At 51.8% G+C, this 17991-nt stretch overlaps 3 protein-coding genes across 4 annotated transcripts; 1 reads left to right on the top strand and 2 right to left on the bottom strand.

The window, feature by feature from the left end:
* Window positions 1–296: 296 nt before the first annotated feature.
* On the top strand, window positions 297–3036 carry LOC111154728 (UDP-galactose-4-epimerase). The gene is made up of 10 exons (XM_022514599.1): window positions 297–427; window positions 579–694; window positions 778–891; window positions 1182–1358; window positions 1647–1760; window positions 1855–1921; window positions 2024–2109; window positions 2207–2284; window positions 2399–2513; window positions 2682–3036. The coding sequence occupies exons 1-10, from the start codon at window positions 307–309 to the stop codon at window positions 2738–2740; spliced, it is 1047 nt and encodes a 348-aa protein (XP_022370307.1). The 5' UTR covers window positions 297–306; the 3' UTR covers window positions 2741–3036.
* Window positions 3037–3085: 49 nt separating this feature from the next.
* Window positions 3086–7715, bottom strand: LOC111154644 (lysophospholipase II). 2 transcript variants are annotated; one of them, XM_022514407.1, is made up of 10 exons: window positions 7513–7715; window positions 5913–6015; window positions 5594–5625; window positions 5398–5463; window positions 4888–4935; window positions 4703–4773; window positions 4491–4564; window positions 4313–4414; window positions 4037–4228; window positions 3086–3951 (listed from the first exon to the last, which is right to left on the bottom strand). In XM_022514407.1, the coding sequence occupies exons 1-10, from the start codon at window positions 7713–7715 to the stop codon at window positions 3901–3903; spliced, it is 942 nt and encodes a 313-aa protein (XP_022370115.1). In that variant the 3' UTR covers window positions 3086–3900. The 2 variants fall into 2 exon arrangements, with proteins under 2 accessions (XP_022370115.1, XP_022370116.1); XM_022514408.1 differs by having other exon boundaries at window positions 4037–4210; window positions 7513–7616.
* A 1944-nt stretch (window positions 7716–9659) lies between these two features.
* LOC111154645 (PITH domain containing 1) lies at window positions 9660–16693 on the bottom strand. The gene is made up of 6 exons (XM_022514409.1): window positions 16441–16693; window positions 15705–15748; window positions 15268–15345; window positions 12167–12271; window positions 11364–11472; window positions 9660–10600 (listed from the first exon to the last, which is right to left on the bottom strand). Exons 1-6 carry the CDS (start codon window positions 16636–16638, stop codon window positions 10499–10501), a joined length of 636 nt encoding a protein of 211 aa, XP_022370117.1. The 5' UTR covers window positions 16639–16693; the 3' UTR covers window positions 9660–10498.
* Window positions 16694–17991: the final 1298 nt, after the last annotated feature.

Genomic DNA, 17991 nt, shown 5'->3' on the forward strand with positions numbered 1-17991 from the left:
TTCATCTTCTCAGTCCCAGGTAAATTGGGAGTAGAAATTATGGTGCCCGCACATCAGTCTCCCCACCCGTGCAGTGTGCCAGGCCTTTCAAGGCACCTACCACATCACGTTCATACAATTACAAGCTCAGCTTCTAGAGCTAGAAAGTGAGGCCAGGAGAGAATAAGTGATCTCCAAGGCCTGCAGCCAGATGTGGAGCGGGGCCGATTCACCAGGACACACTACCACTGCCCTCCGCTGTGAGCCAGAGGCCCTGAGCGGGCAGTCTCGGCCCCGTCTGACACTGTGTGTTCTGGGCCAGGTACGATGGCAGAGAAGGTGCTGGTGACGGGCGGGGCTGGCTACATCGGCAGTCACACTGTGCTGGAGCTGCTGGAGGCCGGCTATTTGCCCGTGGTCATCGACAACTTCCACAACGCCATCCGTGGTGAGCACAGGGGCGGGGGCTCGGGCTTCAGGCGGGGATGGAAGGAAAATTGTGGGTTCCACACCACTTCCTATGGGTGTGGGTCTCCCTCATCACTGGGGAGCCCAGGACCCATGTCCTCTTTTTGATGGCCTCCCTTGTGCTCAACCAGGAAGGGGCTCCATGCCTGAGAGCCTGCAGCGGGTTCAAGAGCTTACAGGCCGCTCTGTGGAGTTTGAGGAGATGGACATCTTGGACCAGGCAGCCCTACAGCGTCTCTTTAAGAAGGTAGGTGCTTGGAAGGCAGGGAGGGGGCACTGCCAAGGGCCAGGCCTATGCAGCGACCTCTGACCCTGGCCTCACCCCTGCAGCACAGCTTTACGGCAGTCATCCACTTTGCGGGCCTCAAGGCAGTGGGAGAGTCCGTGCAGAAGCCTCTGGATTATTACAAAGTTAACCTGACTGGAAGCATCCAGCTCTTGGAGGTGAGACGTCACAGACAAGGCGGCAAGGTCACAGACACCGGGAGGCCCAGGCTCCCACCCGGGCCGGCAGGACCAGACACCGGATGAGGGCCTAGAGGGGACAGTCAGGCGGGGCCCAAGCTGTACCATTTTAGACACAGGTCTCTCCACCTCTCCATACCTTTCCGCCCCAGTCTCACCATCTGTAAACAGGAATGCCCAAACCTCAGCCCCTCTCCCCTGTGAAGGAGGAAGGGGGCTGGAAATAATGTGCCAGGCAAAGGCCACTGACACCTCCCCTCCGTGGCCAGATCATGAGGGCCCACGGGGTGAAGAACCTGGTGTTCAGCAGCTCAGCCACCGTGTACGGGAACCCACAGTACCTGCCCCTGGATGAGGCCCACCCCACGGGTGGCTGTACCAACCCCTACGGCAAGTCTAAGTTCTTCATCGAGGAAATGATCCGGGACCTGTGCCGGGCAGACAAGGTGAGGGCCCTCCTTGACCCAGCCCTGGTTCCACTCACGGACTCAAGGCTTCCCGTGAACCTGAGGGTGGGATCCCGAGCACCACCCACCCAGGAGGAAGGACGACTCTGGAAGCTGCAGTGACTCACCCCATGTCCTGGCCCTGGGCTGGTGGACCCAGCTACTTCCCAGGGATAGAGCTCAGGCATGGCTGGGGAGCTGGGGGTGCAGGTAAAGAGCTCAGGATTGCGCCTGCGTGCGGCCTCCACCCTCACCCCGCCCCCACACGTCCCGACCTGCGTCCCGCAGACCTGGAACGCGGTGCTGCTGCGGTACTTCAACCCCATAGGCGCCCATGCCTCGGGCTGCATTGGCGAGGATCCCCAGGGCATCCCCAACAACCTCATGCCTTATGTCTCCCAGGTAAGGGGGAAGGGCGGGGGCGGGGCAGGGCTAGGATTGAAGGGTGCAGCTGGTGCCCAGGGTCTGGGAAGAGCTGACTTGATCTCCACTCCAGGTGGCGATCGGGCGCCGGGAGGTACTGAATGTCTTTGGCAGCGACTATGACACGGAGGATGGTACAGGTGAGCCGAGGACCAGGAGGACCCAGGAGTGGGAGCCGGGGGGAGAGTGAGGGCGGACAGACATGGTACTGGAATTCCCCACACCCAACCACCTCTCTGCAGGTGTCCGGGATTATATCCATGTTGTGGATCTGGCCAAGGGCCACATCGCGGCCTTGAGGAAGCTGAAGGAGCAGTGTGGCTGTCGGGTAGGGAGAGAAGGGAGAAGCGAGTCTGGAGAGGGAGATGGGGTCCGGAGAGGGCAGTTGGCCCAACCCGCTCCACCACCCGTTCTCTCCTGGGCAGATCTACAACCTGGGCACAGGCACGGGCTATTCAGTGCTACAGATGGTCCAGGCCATGGAGAAGGCTTCTGGCCAGAAGGTAGGCCGGCTGTACTCCAGCCCCACATCGGCTCCCCCTGCCCCGGCTTCCAGAGCGACACGGGCCCTTCCCAGGGCCAGCTCAGCTAAGCTATAGCTGCTTCCTCTCTCCCAGATCCCATACAAGGTGGTGGCACGGCGGGAAGGCGATGTGGCTGCCTGTTATGCCAACCCCAGCCTGGCCCTCAAGGAGCTGGGCTGGACAGCAGTCTTAGGGCTGGACAGGATGTGTGAGTTTTTGCCTCGACCCCTGACTCTGGGTGCTGGCTTGACCCCTGGGAGGGAGTCAGGGGCAGGGCAGGGGCTGCCTGGGTCTGAGCAGGCCCACCCTGGGCTGCCCAAGATAGTGGGGTCCTGCATTCCAGTGTGGACCCTCACTCCACCTGCCCCCATCACAGGTGAAGATCTGTGGCGCTGGCAGAAGCAGAATCCTTCAGGCTTTGGTGCACAGGCCTGAGACCCTCCCCTACCATGCACCGGGAAAGGTCCAGCCTCTGGTGGGAACCCAGGGGTCTCAGCCTCCCCTACCTCAAACCCCAGCTGGGCCTTCTCAGCCTACCAGGCACGAAGCCAAGGGTTCCACTGATCAGGAGCTGGGGGGGGGTCCGTAACTCTTCTCTACAGCAGGGTCCAGGAACCCATCAGGACCACCAGAAGTAAATGGGGGAGCAGCGGGGCCCAAAACAGGCACTAATTTATACTGCTCTGAAAGAGCTTTCCGAAGTATTTAAAATAAAAGTTTTCTAACGCTGAGATTCTTACACACAATCAGTCCCTACCCCTCAGACAGAATCATCCAGCCTGAGAGTTGAAGCAATTTAATTTTATCGGAATCCAGGACACAACAAGAAAAACACCCAAAACCACATGGAGACAGAAGACGAGACACAACTCCTCCCCCACCTCCCCCCTGGCGCTAGAGTGGGGACAACGTGGGGGTGGGACAGCTGGGGGAGACCTTGAGCCTCAGTCCAGCCCTGCAGGCTCCAGGCCTGCGGGGGAGCAGGGTAAGGGGGAGGCAGGGCCCAGCCCCCACATTGGAGAGGCTAAGGGAAGGCCCCCTTCAAAGGACTCTGCCCCCTCACCAATACCCCTGCCCAGGGGCAGGTAGCCCACAGCAGCACAGGGGCCCAGGGCCATGGACACATTCATGATTGAGAAGCAGCTGGAGAGAAGGAGGAGAGACACACGATTATCTGGGCAGAATCACTTGGGGGTGGAGTGGTAGGTGGGGCCTGGGAGGGCCCCATGGGCCAAACCCTGAGGTCACAGGAGGGGGCCCAAAGCGGGGCTAGTGAGTGAGGTCCTGAGTGAGTGGGTCAGCGGCTGGGCCCCTTTCTCCCGCTGCCTACAGCCCTGCCCAATACTGCTGCCGGGGGGCCTGCCTCCAGGGACACGGGAGAGGAGGGCAGCCCACCCCCTGCTGCAGAGAGCCAGGAGGCTGAGGCCAGGAAGGAAGGCCTGGCCAGGCCTCAGCCCACCTGCCCCAGAGGCCTATGGAAAGAGGACAGGTCAGGGATGGTGGGGACGGGCTCGACCGGCTCAGATCCAAGATGGTGCCGCACGTGCTGGGCCCCCCAGGAGCTGGGGGACTGCGCTGGGGGCCAGCGCCTCTGGTTAGACAGGAGGCAGCAGCTTCTCAAGAAACTCCTTCACAGCTGCCATCTCCTGGGGGTGAGGAGGGATTGTGAGAGGCTCCCAGCTGGAGGGAGGAGAGAGGGCTAGGAGCAGGAAGGGGCCCCTCATCACTGACCTGAGGACAAGAGCTGTGCATGACACCTGGGTAAGTCTTGAACTGGACCCTGGCAGGTGTGACAACAGACCGGAGCTTCTCAGCCGTCAGGGCCCCAAACCGTACTGGAACCATGGGGTCCAGCTCCCCATGGCACTGAAGGATGGCCAGGTCCTTGGCACTGCCATTGGCTGCCTGTGGGCCAGACAGGACCTCCAGGGCAAAGCCAATGCTTCGGCACAACTCCCAAGCCACAGGAGCCTCAAAGGGCAGGAGTGGGGTCACGGAGACACTCACCTGGGGGAAGGCCCGGTGCAGAGGCAGCCAACAGCTCAATGCGACAATGCCAGCCAGAGGGTGGGGACAGGTAAGGGCCGTGTAGAGGGACAGGGCCCCACCCTGGAGGGAGGAGAGAATGAAAGGTCATGAGGGCACAGCTCACCTCCCACCTCCCACCCCCTCTGTCTCCCCTCACCTGTGAAAAGCCTCCCAGGACGATTCGATTGGCAGGGATCCCATTCTTCATCTCGTGCTCAATCAAGGCCTTGACTGGGGGAGGGGACATGACTGGGTAGGGGAAAAGCCGCTGGGGGGCCCAAGGAAGGGAGCCAGACACTGCCCAAAGCTTTCTTGGGGAGGGCGGTGTGGAGAGAGGAGGGCGGATGCTGAGGAGGGCTGGGGCCTTACTGTTCTCTGCTGCCTTCTTGATGCCAGCCTCGTCCTCGGGGGCATCTGGACTCAGCCCCATTAGGTCAAACCTGGGGGAGGAGAGAGGTGTTGGTTCCTGGAAGGCCCTGGCCAGCCCCCTGCAGCTCTCTCCGCTCCCATCCTTTCTCCCCGGCACCCCCCGCACAACACCCGCACCAACTCACCAGGAGGGCATCACCATCTTCATGTTGAGGGTCACAGGGATCCGGGGTCTGGGGAGGGGCAGCAAGAAGGGCCATCATGTGCAGAAGGGATGAGAAAGCCACAGCAGAGAGCCAGGAGGGGGCAGAGTAGCCCCTGGGGGCCCCTCCCAACAGGGAAGGCCTGTGTTTAAGGTGTTGCCAGGCAACCTGCCACGTGGGGCTGGAGGCTGTGGTTGGGGCACCATCAGAGCAGCAGAGCCTGACACTCGGTGTGACGGGGTTCCAGCTCAGTGGGTGAGTACTTGGGGAAGGGGCCCAGGATCTCCTGGGTCTAGAATATCCCTGCTCTAGGAGGGCCTAGGGCTGGGGCTCCAAGCTCCATGAGAGTGAAGGCTGAGAATGGCACCTCTAACTGCCCTGGGCCCAGACCACAGGATGCAGCTGGCAGGAGAGAACAGGCCTGAGACCACAGGACCACCCCCCCCGGTTGATCCCCAGTCTCCACTCCTTCCTTGCTGGGGTGACACTCACGCATGGGGACAGATGTACTTGACGTGAGGGAGCCGGATGGTGGAGAGGGCGTCAGCCCAGCTGTGCCTGTAGGAAGGGGAAAACAGCACCGACGTGGGGAGGGAGAGAGGGAGGGCGCAGACCCCCCCCAATCCTGCCCATTGGGCCCTTTTCCACCTTCCCAAGGAAGTACCTCCTCCCTCTCCAGGTCACTCACCCTGTGTCTCCAAGTCCATGTAAAAAAATAACCTGAAAAAGGGTCAGACATGGGGAGGTGGGAAGAGGGCAGTCACCACCCTACTCTCATTTCCCCGCAGTCCTCCAACTTCGGGCCACCCCCCGTGCCCCCAAGGACCTGGGGGGAACTATGGCAGCAGCCAAACAGGCTATTAACCCGTCACCCCCCGCTTCAGTTTGCTCCCTTCTCAACTGTATCACCTCCATTTTCCCCACACCCCTTCCAGCCAGTTTCCCCGGCCGGGCTGGGGGGCCGGGCTGGGGGCTGCTGAGGGCGGCTGTTGAGGGGGGGTGCTTACCGCGGCCGTTTCCCGCTCAGCTCCAGACACGGTGGCAGCATCGGTGAGCAGGGGCACAGACATGGTGTTACCACACATACACTGCAGGCTCCACGGCTGGGGCCTGTGCAAATTCAGGGGAGCGGTCAAGAGCAGGACCAGGCAGTGGGGAGAGACTCCTGATACAGGAGAAGAGCCTCAAACCGAGGGCCCACTCAGACTGTCAGTGCCCCGTAACACCCTAGGTTCTGTCCCAAGGTGCACCAAGAAAAGACAGGCAAGGCAAGCAAAAAGTCTCAGGCCAGAGCAGGTAGGAAGTTTGCCTCCCTTCCAGGGCTGAAAAGCAGAAGAAGCCACCCTAGTGCCCCCTGGTTCTGGCCCACCACATAGCCTGAGCTTGCTGGGGATTCAGAGGGGCAGAGGGAGGGCTGAGGGGCTGTGGGGGAGGGGAGCCAGGGCATCCCCTGCTGTCGTGGTCCCCCCACTAACTCCCTCCTTTCTGCTCTCTGATCATCGTGCCTCTAATAGAGCCCCGGGTTCCCTCCTCCCCAACTCCCAGCCCTACTTGGAAACGAAGGGGAGAAAAATGCCAGAAAGTATGCTTTCAGACCCTACCCCCAACACCCCCCCCAACACACACATTTTCTCCAACCTCCCCCCACCCCGACATCCAGCCCCCACCCGGCCTTCACAAGCAGTTTCTGGCTCAGCCATTCCTAGAGCCCCCGGGGCTGCCCACGTCCCCAGAATGAGGCACAGACTCCCATCCACTACCCACCCCATAACTGGTGCCCCACGCCCCACTGAATGGTGCTACCTGCTACTGCTAGTGCCCACTGAATCCAACCAGGTCCCCCAGTTTGACCATGCTCTGGGACTCCCAAGCACACAAAAGAATGTGGGGCTGGCTGGCTTCTCCGCATCCTTAGCATCCTCCAAAGTCCCCAGAAGCTACCTGCCCCTAGGCGCCTACCTTCCCAGTGGTGTCCACCCCCCCACACCCTTCCCACAGCTTCAACCTTCCATCTCTGACCCCAAATGTGCCTCTCCACGTGGGATCCCTCACCTCTGACCCTGGGGTCCTTCTTCCCACACAGGGATGCACCTTTCGCCCTAAGCTGGGACTCCCTTCCTTCCTTGCTGGGAGACTTCCACCTCTCACCCCAGGGTCCCCCTTCTCAAAGTGATGTCTTCCCCCCCTGAACAGGGAAGGGAGCTCCCCACAGTAACTACTTCCACCCTAAGCCAAGGGCTCCCACTCTCCACACTCGGAACGTCTGTTCTGACCAAGGGTCGCTCCCTCCCTACAGTGACATTTTCTACCCTGAGCCAGGACCCTCTCTTCTGCCCACAAAGGGGTGTTCTACTTTTGACCCCGGGGAGCCCCAGCCCCACAATGGGATCTTCCACTTCCGACCCTAAGTCCCTCCCATCCTAGCCGGACGCCTTCTTGCCCCTCTCTACCCGCAAAGTCCCCAAGACCGGCCAGCGCCTCTTCGCACTTCACTCCCCACCCCCATCCCTCACAACCGAGGTCGCCTCCCCACTCGCCAGGACCCCCGCGGAGATCCGGTCTCCTGCCCCCACCCTCCCTCTGTCGGCTGGCCCCAGACAAGGGTACCTCCACTCCCTGGGGGTTTCGAGACCTCTCAGGCGATTCTCCTCTTTCTCCTGCACAGACACACACTCTTCCCCCTCGGCCGCCCCCGCCGGAACTTCCGTTCGAGTCCCGGGAACCCAGCCATCGCGCTGCCGGAAGTAGCCTGGCCAGCGGTACGGAACCCGGAAGTGGGCGTCGGCGATCCTCCAGATAGGAGCTGCCATGTTGGGTACGGTGGGGCCACTCCCCGTAATGAAGCCACCGAGTCACCGGCAGGTTCTAGGCAGCGCGTCGGTAATTCCCGCCTGCTACCACCGCCCATGCGCCTCCTGAAGGAGAGCTATGCGGAAGGAGAGCCAGCGCTTACACTAGCATAGTTTCGGATAGATCATACACTGGATGGAGGGCATCGTGCACTGAAGACATCCTTAGTGGCCAGCTCGGCCTCCACTCTTATTCTAAAGATGAGGAAACCGACGCTCAGGGAGGGGAAGAAAACAGCAATTTCAGGATGACACTGTAATGCTGCCTCTCTGCACCTGCGTCCTGAACTGTAACACGGTGATAAACACCACCCTGCCTACTTCACAGCTTTACTGTTAGGCTCAAATGAGGCCGTGTGGAAATGCTTTATACACTGTAAAATTACAGCCTGAGGACTTAATGACTAAAAAGAACCCTGGGAAAACAACAGAGATCACATCAGGACAGCTGGACAGGAAGTGTGTCTTAGCTCTGCCCTCAACAAGCAATGCCTTGTGGACAAGGCACAGAATACCGTCAATGAGCTCCCATTGTTAAGAACAAAAGGGCTTCATTTTGTCCCTTGCTACACTGATAAAGTGGAAATGGGCTCCGGGGCCACAGAATGGCTGGAAAGGGAAGCTAACTGGGTTGAAGGGCTATGTCCCTAAGAGAACATGTGGGCATCTACAAACAGGAAATGAGTGATGCTGCTACCTCAGCAGCTTAGGATTCTCCCAGTGTAACCTACAGTAGTTTTCTTGAACTGAAAGAAAACAGCAAACTTGGGAACTCCAGACTGAGAGGCAGTTTGTCTGAATTGCTCAACAGGTCACAAAAACAGAGCCTAAAATACCAGGATTCTGAACAGGAAATCTTTTGAGTCCTGAGGACTGCAACAAGCCAAAGAACCGGACTGGATGTCAGAAAGGGATGAGTGTGCCCAGACCACGTAATTGCCAGCCACCCACCCCCTGCTCCAGGAGCTCTGCTAGGTCTGCTTATAGAAGAGCCAACAATTCCTCCTGCACCCCCAATTGCCTGGGACCCTGGGGCACTTCAAGTTCTTGTACAAATTCTTCAGAGTGAAGTTTCAAATTCAGAAGCCCAGTCCCAGGGCCTGCCTGCAATTAGGCTTTAATTAGTGGAACTAATGAAGGGATAGTCTGCTCTAAGACTTTCTTCCTACTCCAAATTTTAAAACATAGCCTTTATTTTTTTTATCTCCAAAATGATCCAACTGAAATAAAGAGGCTGTGGCTGAGGAGTGGGACCCTTAGAGCATCAAGAATTGCATTTGCACTCTGGTTGATTTCAGGTTACGTTTTAGAAATCTTGAGGCTTGACAAAGCTTGGTGGTGGCAGGCTTTCCCTTGGACAGGCTGGAGAAATAGTGTGGACCAACACTTCAGAGGAATTCTCTCAAGAGGATGAGATTCAACACTAATTCCCATTATTCACTGTTTCTTTTTCTGCGAAGGAAGAGAATACTGACCATCTCAAATCCCCTCATTTTAGATACTTAAACTGTCTCCAGTTGCTGTCTTGACTTAAAAAATTTAAGTCCAGTCTTGGGTCCGCATACGCTACTCACTTACTTTCCTTGCTCTCATTTCTTCTGGTGAGCTCCGGAATCTGTTCTCCCTTGTTTTGTAAATGTCACTCCACAAGTTACTTCCTCTCATGAGAATTGGACCATGGTTTGTAACCTCACCTTCCTCTTTACAAAGTGTGGGGGAGTGGGGAGGTGTAGGAGTATTTTTAGTCCACTGTACCTTTCCTGGAGAAAATTATCTAGTCTTAAATTGTGGCACTAAAACCTACTTAGTACAAAACAACAACAGAAAATGTCAAAGTTGCATACAGTTCCCAGTAAAGTAAAAGTTTCATCAGTACTACCAAGAAATCAAAAGAATATACAAACATTAAGTCTGGCAAAGATTTATTAGGAAGCTTATTAGTTACGGTGAATAAAAACCCATGAACAGAAGAACTGAGATCTCCAATATTGGGCATTGCGCTTACGACACTAGTTAGAAGCTAATAAACATTAAGGATGTCCCAAGGGGAATCTTACATAAGTCCCAATCTTATCCAACCAGGGTAACTCACAAACACAGAAATGATGCCCATGCTCTCCCCAGACTGCTTACCTAGGCAGCAAGAAAAAAGACCTCCTCAAGCTATTAAGCATCATCAGGCGATTCCTGCTCTTCTAGCTCTAACCATGGGACACTAGTACATGACAGACAACTCCAAGCTGGGCAACTTGACAAGAATGCTGAACGCTGACAGGAAGAAGGAACAAGCAGGGACAAGTATTTCTAGCTGGAGACCCTCCTGATGGCTAAGAGAAACACAGTGCTGAGGGCTTCAGAAAGTTTACTGGAGCCCAGGAAATAGTTTCCATTTTTTAAAAAAACAAGTCACAGAAAAATCCTGCCACAAAGCAACAAGACACTTGGGATCCCATGGCCACACTGACTGGAAAGGCAGATGTTACCCAATGACTGCCAGATGCTGACCAGCCCAAGACTCAATTTCTAGGCCCTAGAGAACCACGATTGTCCTCAGCACCCACACTACCCTCTCCGGTGGCGTGGGCTTCTTCCATTGGCCAGGTTTCTGCAGCAAAAGCCCCAAAGACAACGCTTGGCAGAGACTGTGGCACCAACTCTCTCTGGAACCCTATCTCTCTGTCCTCCCCAACAGGATGCTGTACATCTTCACCGACACAGCGCCTCTGTGGGAGCCCTGGCCAGTCTTAGGAAATGAAGTGTGTCTGTGGGGTAACCTGATGGACCCTGTGGTCTGCCGGGTTAGCTGATGCTTCGTAATTGCAGATGGTCACCTCATGTCGGCGAAGCTGCAAGAAAAGTGAGAGTCTGGGTCAGCTGGTCATTTCCCAGACCACACACTGGAGTAGTCCTTATTCAGGTTCATATCTGGAAGTCATCTCTTCCCCCTTCTGAAACTTTTATCCTAGGAAGACTGCAAAGATCACTATCAATAATTTACCCCAGGGGCGCCTGGGTGGCTCAGTGGGTTAAGCCGCTGCCTTCAGCTCAGGTCATGATCTCAGGGTCCTGGGATCAAGCCCCGCATCGGGCTCTCTGCTCAGCAGGGAGCCTGCTTCCTCCTCTCTCTCTACCTGCCTCTCTGCCTGCTTGTGATCTCACTCTGTCAAATAAATAAATAAAATCTTTTAAAAAAAATAAATAATTTACCCCATAACTCAAAAGATTTATTCCCCCACTATTACAGTGCCATCATGAGAGAGGAGGACCTTATCTATCTTGTTTATTATCTTATCTCTGGGTACCTGAAACAAGAAAAGTTATCAAAAATATTAATGAAGAAAAGAATCTCAAAGTGAAAAAAATGAATTGATATCAACTGTATTATTTCAATTCCCTTAAAAATACCTATGGCCTGTCAAAAGAGATGGACTGTTTACAGAAACGAAACCAAGAAAAATTATACACAGATTGAGAGCAAGTGGTGTCTCACTTGCTCTTTTTTCCTTTCCTTAGAGTATCCACATCACAGTGTACAGATGTAATCAAATGTATGTACATACGTGGGGGATGGCAGGGGGGAGGTTAGGTATGCTTCCCGCCCCTTCTTACCTCAGTCCATTCTCCTCTCAGACCAATATAGAAGACCTTTGTGGTATCAGCTCCAAAGTTTTTTGAAATATGAATTGAGAGATGATAGACGTTTGAAAAACGAGAAATTCTAGAGTATGAAAGGAATGGATAGAGAAGACACAGGTTAAAATTCAATGACTATCTCACCACCAGGACAAAAACAACAATTTCAGCTCCAATTTGTGGTTAAAACCCAGGTAAATGTTGGAGAACATTTGGACTCTTATGTATCATTCTTCTCTTCTGGACAAGAATTGATTCAGTGGAAACTGCCTGAGCATCTACCAGGTCCTGCTCCAAGCAACAGGAATAGAAAAATGAGTCAACACTGCCCTGCCCTCAAGGAGCAGGAATGAGAAATGCTGTCTGACCAGGCAAGGATTCCAACCCAAGTTCGGTGTTGATCTCACCAACCTTCCCATTAGGAAAAAGAACCAGTGAAGACATAAGGTGGTCTTGGGTAACGTTGCCTACTGTAAACCCACTATGCAAAGAAGAATTCTGAAACCATCTTTCCCAAGACCACCGAGGAGATCACTCAGATCTGTCAGCTTACAAGTTTAACAAGTCTATGGATAGCACTCTATCTCTGCCAAAAATTAACCAAGCTAAGGATCAAGTTTCCTCCACTGTTTGAACTCATTTCTCATGCTAAGAAAGCAGGAAATAGGTCAAAATTAAACTGCAAGCTCAGTAAGTGCTAATGCATATATGTTCACTGCAAATGAACACCTGCTGTTCCTCAGGAGACGCCAGAGAGTGGAGAAAGGCCAAGTGCTTACTTTGTAGCATACTCTAATTCTCCCGTAAGATCCCGATTCAGACTAAAGGTCTGATCTGGCTCCCTGTCTGTATCATCAAAGGACATCTGTGGAATGTTTTTGTACCTGAGAAAGAAAAGGGAAGAAAAATCAAGAAACGTGCCTTATCACACTGTGCATATTTTTCAGTTTTTCAAAACTCCTTATTGACTCAACTGCCTTCAGTTTTATCAAAAGGAGATCAAATTTTAGGGATGGCATTTTACTGGCATTTATACACAAATATCTTTAAACCAACAAGAAAAGAGCTGAGAACTGCAACATAAGCCAGTGGCATCTCTGAGTGGGTTAAGATCACATGAGAAGCAACACACAAAGAGGAGGCTCAACCCAGGTCACGTGCAGCAAATGCATGGAGAAAATCAGCAACTCAGCACATTCAGACCAAGCTGAGGAGGTTAAATAAAACAGCTTACTCATGGGAGAAAAATTACTTTTAGCAGAAACCTATTAAACAAAGTTAAGAGATAAGAGCAGGTAACTTAACCCTTGAGCAATTTTTGTGTTCAAAATTACCCTATATATTGAGTCCTCTTACAGTTCTTTAAAAAAAAATAAAATTGGGGGGTTTCCATTTTGAAAAGAGCACAAAAGTCTGCCAACTCACAACGAGCTTTGGAAAGTCAAGTAAAACTGCTAGTGAAGAAAAAGGTTTTCAAAGAAATATCTAAGAAACAGCTGTCTCCTCCATAACTCACAGATTCTAAAGACCTGAGCCACACCCCCACCATCTCTACAGTGTTTTATTAACACACCCACACAGGAGGGGCCTAGACATTAGGGGCAGCAAAACACATGTAATTTCAGAAACCAAATGTTTGCTTCAAAGTGTTTCTAAGAATGATGCACAGAATAATAACAGTGAACATTTATGAGTAGCATTATGACAGGCAGTGTAGCACTGTAGTTAAAAGCAGTGTCTCCGGAGCCAGACTTCTAGGTTTAAAGCGTGGCTCTGTCACTTACCAGCTGTGTAATTTTGGGGAAGTGATTTAACCTCTCTGTATCTGTTTCCTCACTTATAAAGTGGGAATAGTGATAGTACATATTCCATACAATGATGAGATTAAACTAAATCAATTCTAAGCTATGTACACTTTAAAATTTTACAATGGAAAATTTCAAATATATACAGAAGCAGAGAGAAAAATACAATGAATATCCATTTTATTTATCACTCAGCTTCAATAATCAACATTATCTCTATTTCCTATCACCCATTTTGTTTGTGCTTGATATTTTAAAGCAATCCCAAATATTTCACTCATACTTCACTATGTATTTCTTTTCTTTTTTTTTTTTTTCTTAAAAGATTTTATTTATTATTTATTTGACAGAGAGAAACACAGCAGGGGCGCCTGGGTGTCTCAATGGGTTGAGCCTCTGCCTTCGGCTCAGATCATGATCTCAGGGTCCTGGGACTGAGCCCCATGTTGGGCTCTCTGCTCAGCAGAGAATCTGCTTCCCCCCTTCTCTCTGCCTACTGCTCTGCCTACTTGTGATCTCTCTCTCTGTCAAATAAATAAATAAAATCTTTAAAAAGAGAGAGAGAGAACACAGCAAGAGAGGGAACACAAGCAGGGGGAGTGGGAGAGGGAGAAGTAGGCTTCCTGCTGAGAAGGGAGCCAATGTGGGGCTCAATCCCAGGACCCTGGGACCACGACCCAAGCCAAAGGCAGATGCTCAATGACTGAGCCACCCAGGCGCCCCTTTAGTATTTATTTCTAAAAAGTAAGGACTTCTTAAAATACCACTCTTAAAATTATACCATTTTACATCAATTAACAATTGATAATAATTCCTTAAAATCATATAACACCTAGTCTGTGTTCAAATTTCATTAAATACCAACTTAACCTTTCTAGATGTGTCAGTGGCATGTCACAGTTGAATAAGCAAATTTTTTAAAATTAATGGTATGTAAGAGAATTACAATGAATGACACCTTAGATCTGATAAAGTATAATATATGTAAAGTGCTCAGAACCAAGGACTATTTAAGTATTTGTACCTGCCCTACCATAACTGGATATTTATTATGTTCCGGACTTACTGTAAGCTCTTTACATGTTATGTATCATTCAATCATCTCCACAGTCTTAAGAGGTTCACACTATTACTACTGTCATTTTACATATGAGAGCACTGAGATAAAGAGAAGGAATGCCCCAAAGTCATGCAGCTCACCAGTGTTACAGCCAGAATTTGAACCCAAGCAGTTTATTCCAGAGCCCACTCTTCACCACAACGCAACACAGACTTCTAGTTTTCTCAAGTCTACCCATCTCCCCAGTAAACATGCCTCCAAAAGCATCAACTCAAACGTACTGTCTCCTTAAAATGATTAAATATGTGGGTTTGGTTTCAAATACATGTTTCTAACTTTCAAAAACAGTATCAATTTCTTAAATTTCTCACTTAAATTGACCAATTTTTCAGGAAGAAATTTTTTTTTAAGTATGAAGTTCTTCTGGTATTTCTTTCTCTACCAGTCAAAAAAGTTTCCCCCTTCTTTTAGGAAGGCTATGCCGGACTAAGGCAAGCTGTCAAAAATGGAGTACTAACCCTGGTAGCAGCAGATCCAGTGTTACAAGAGGTTTACAGAACTTTGCTAACTAAAGGACATGCACATGCAGTTGGTGAAGTAATTCCGTGTCAACGAAACACACGCTAAGATTTTAACCGTGTGAGATAATATGGGTAAATTTGGAAACTAAGCCCAAGAGTAGAAACCATAAAGATCATTGAGATCTGCGGCTGGGTTACTAAGAAAACAGCAAAGTCATCAACAACTGGCATTTATAGGATGCTCTCTCCATGAATGGTGTCATAGCAAGTACTTTGAAAAGACACAAGCTACTGGCCCTAAAGATGGTTAATCTAAAAAAGTCGTTAAATCAGGAAGAGATAAGTGTATTCTGATGCAGAACAAGACCAAGATTTGGGGGGAGGGGGATATTTAACCCAGTAAAAAGAAAAAAGTGTGTCATTCTGGAATAAAGTGCTACCAGAGAAAAAAGAGAACTAGGAGCTTCCTGAGGGCCTCAGCCCTCGCCACTTACAGTCTCATCTCAGAGGGGTGTGAGTCATCGTCCTCTCCCATTATGATGATGCCTTTGAGCTTGACATTGCCTGTAAATCTGCCAGAATGCAAAAGAAGTTGTCAACCTGGGTATGAACTTTTGTATAGCTATGTGACCCTGGACAAGACCCTTCCCCTTTCTGGGCTTCAGTTTAACTCACGTGTCAGACTTGTACCAGAACATTTCTAAGATCCTGTCTGCCTCTGGCATTCTGCAGTTCTAAGATATTTACCTTGACTCCTCAGTTATCTTTCAACAGATACATCTTTATGCTTTCCTCCTCAAACCCACCACACTGTAATTTCTCCCATTTCTAGAAACAGATGTGTGCCCTTGACACAACCAATGAATGAATCCTGAGAAGACAACTGGGTATAGCCTATCTAGCCTGAGGCAAACACCAAGGAGATACTTACGGAATATTAAACAGAAGCTCTTCATCTGCATCACTTTCAACAAACTGGAGGGGACGGGGAGTGGGGAGGAGAAAGCAACAAATATTTGCTGAGAGCCTACAATTTCAGGCGTCTTCCACCCTGTTCTATGACTGGAGTTCAAGGCCAATAGTCAACCTCCCTGGGTGTTCCAGCACTTATTAACTTGATGCTAATAAGTTAATAGTCTATAGACCATCCTCTGAGAGGGTTCTTCAATGGGGAGCCCCTGAATGAACTTCCAGACCCAACTAGCCTGCTGAAATTGTGTGTAAAAATCCGTGCCAGAGCGTTCAAACGGCTCTGTGACCCCACAGTGGTAAATGCTCTAGAAAGGGTAGCACGCTTCTTCCGCCCAGCCTGTCTTTGGTCTGCATCAGGTGATATGATTAGGCAGTCATTGAGACTAGCAGTCAAACAGTACGGAAAACGCCCTCACGGCCATCCTCCGCTACCTCCTGAAGCTCTGGAAGAGAATACTGACTGTGTAAAGCCAAAGCGCCCCTTCCCCTCTCTGGGCCTCAGTTCCTCTATCTGCAAAATGGGGAGACTCGACCCTGTTTTCTTCCCAGGGGCAGGGCAGCTGACGGGCACCTGAAAGCGCTTGGCAAGCGGGCTGTCGTTATTTTTAACAGCAGCACTGAGGCCGACAGAGCAGACGGGAGGCCCCGCGCGGGTCCCCGCCTCGCCCGCCCACCCCAGGCCCCGGAAGGCCCACCTTGGAGCGGTCGGTCCGCTCCTCCCACGGCTTGAAGACGCCGCGGCCGCTGCCCTCCCGACTCTCGTTGAGGCACTGCAGCCGCTCCAGGTCGATGCGCAGGTAGAGGCCGTAGGCCAGGCCCCGCTGTTCCGGCGGCTCTTCCCGCTCGGCGGCGCAGCGACACCCACCCCCGCCGTGGCTGTGGCCGTGCGACATGGCGACGTCGCCGCCCGCGCGTCCCCTCGGCCCCGCCGCCGCCGCCGCCCGCACAGCGCTCACCCCACTCCCCTCCGGCCGCCAAGCGCGCCGCGGCCGCCGCGTCGTAAAAGGCGCCCCTGTGCGGCGCATGCGCCCGGAGAGAAAGGGGGCGGGACTCGGAGAGGGTTTGACGCTTGACAAGCCCTTGCAGGTGCCGGGGCGTCAGACCTGGAGGGGGATGGTGTGGCTCTCCCCGCTGCTCAGGTGTGGAAACTGCAGCTCAGAGAGATTAGGCTCCCGTTCCGAGTAAATGATGGGGTTGGGATTCGAATCCTCCTCCTCATTAGGCTAAATTCTGTACTCTTTTGCCACCAAAGTTGGGAGTTGGTCGAGGAAAGCGTGAGCAGTGATAAGGCACGGAGGGTTGGGAGCATAACGTTATCGCAGCTTCACATGTGCACCAGCAGGCTTGTAAAGCTCACAAACTCACTTTCATAACCACTCTCTTCATAGTGGGCTTAGCGGTCGAGAGCAGGCTTCACAGACGACCGGATATGGAGACAAGTCCTGGGTCTGCTACTAACACTGTGACGCTCTCAATAAGTCATTTTCCCCATCCCGAGACTTCGTTTCCTCGTCTGTAAAGTGGGAATAATAACATGTTTCATAGGATCACAGTGAGTATTACATGAGATAATGAATTTAAACTCTTCACAGTGGCTGACACATGGTAAAATTTCAATGGCCGAGTCAGGTCTTGGTTCATATCTAAGAACCGCGGACTTCCTAGCCATGTGGACTTGGGCAAGTAACTCAACCTCCCTGAGTCTCAGTTTACCACTGTAAAGTACAAGGATCGGACTAGATGACCTTTAAATCCCCTTGCCATGTGACGTGTCAGAGCAGTTTTTTCAAACAGCTGGTTGTGACCCATTAATGGGTCTTAAAACCCATTTAGACTGCTGTGACTAACATTTAAAAAAATAAAATAGTGTATAATTTAAAAATTCAGAATATATCACACAATTTATAGAATTTTGGTTCCAGTTTAGGGTTTGTGTACTCAGGTGCAATGTAAAGTGTTTTTCATGTTGTGGGTTGAAGTCAAAAGAATTGGAAGCCAGTGTTTAGAGTTGAAATGATTTTGGATTCACAGTAGATTGTGTTCTTACTGCTGGGGGGGGGGGAGGGGGAAAGACAGAGGATGTAGAGAGAGTTATGGGATACTCTGGATACCCCGTTGCCTTTCATGCCTGGCTCTGGAGTGCCCAGACAAGACTGGGGACTGGCAAAATACAACAAAAAGATATCCATCTGGTTAAGTTCCACTCAAAAATATTTTGATGTCTGGGGTGCCTGGCTGGCTCAATC

This window comes from Enhydra lutris, unplaced genomic scaffold (assembly GCF_002288905.1).
Source record: "Enhydra lutris kenyoni isolate GAN:26980312 unplaced genomic scaffold, ASM228890v2 scaffoldscaffold38, whole genome shotgun sequence".
In the NCBI taxonomy this organism is placed as follows: domain Eukaryota; kingdom Metazoa; phylum Chordata; class Mammalia; order Carnivora; family Mustelidae; genus Enhydra; species Enhydra lutris.

Coding starts and splice junctions, on each gene's coding strand:
- LOC111154645 (XM_022514409.1), bottom strand. CDS start 16,638: ATGTCGCACGGCCACAGCCACGGCGGGGGTGGGTGTCGCTGCGCCGCC. Junction 15,749..16,440: donor AGCGGACCGACCGCTCCAAG/GTGGGCCTTCCG, acceptor CGTCCCCTCCAG/TTTGTTGAAAGTGATGCAGA. Junction 10,601..11,363: donor TGAGAGGAGAATGGACTGAG/GTAAGAAGGGGC, acceptor CTTTTCTTGCAG/CTTCGCCGACATGAGGTGAC.
- LOC111154728 (XM_022514599.1), top strand. CDS start 307: ATGGCAGAGAAGGTGCTGGTGACGGGCGGGGCTGGCTACATCGGCAGT. Junction 1,761..1,854: donor TCATGCCTTATGTCTCCCAG/GTAAGGGGGAAG, acceptor TCTCCACTCCAG/GTGGCGATCGGGCGCCGGGA. Junction 1,922..2,023: donor TGACACGGAGGATGGTACAG/GTGAGCCGAGGA, acceptor ACCTCTCTGCAG/GTGTCCGGGATTATATCCAT.
- LOC111154644 (XM_022514407.1), bottom strand. CDS start 7,715: ATGGCAGCTCCTATCTGGAGGATCGCCGACGCCCACTTCCGGGTTCCG. Junction 4,565..4,702: donor CAAGAAGGCAGCAGAGAACA/GTAAGGCCCCAG, acceptor CCCCTCCCCCAG/TCAAGGCCTTGATTGAGCAC. Junction 3,952..4,036: donor TGCACAGCTCTTGTCCTCAG/GTCAGTGATGAG, acceptor CCTCACCCCCAG/GAGATGGCAGCTGTGAAGGA.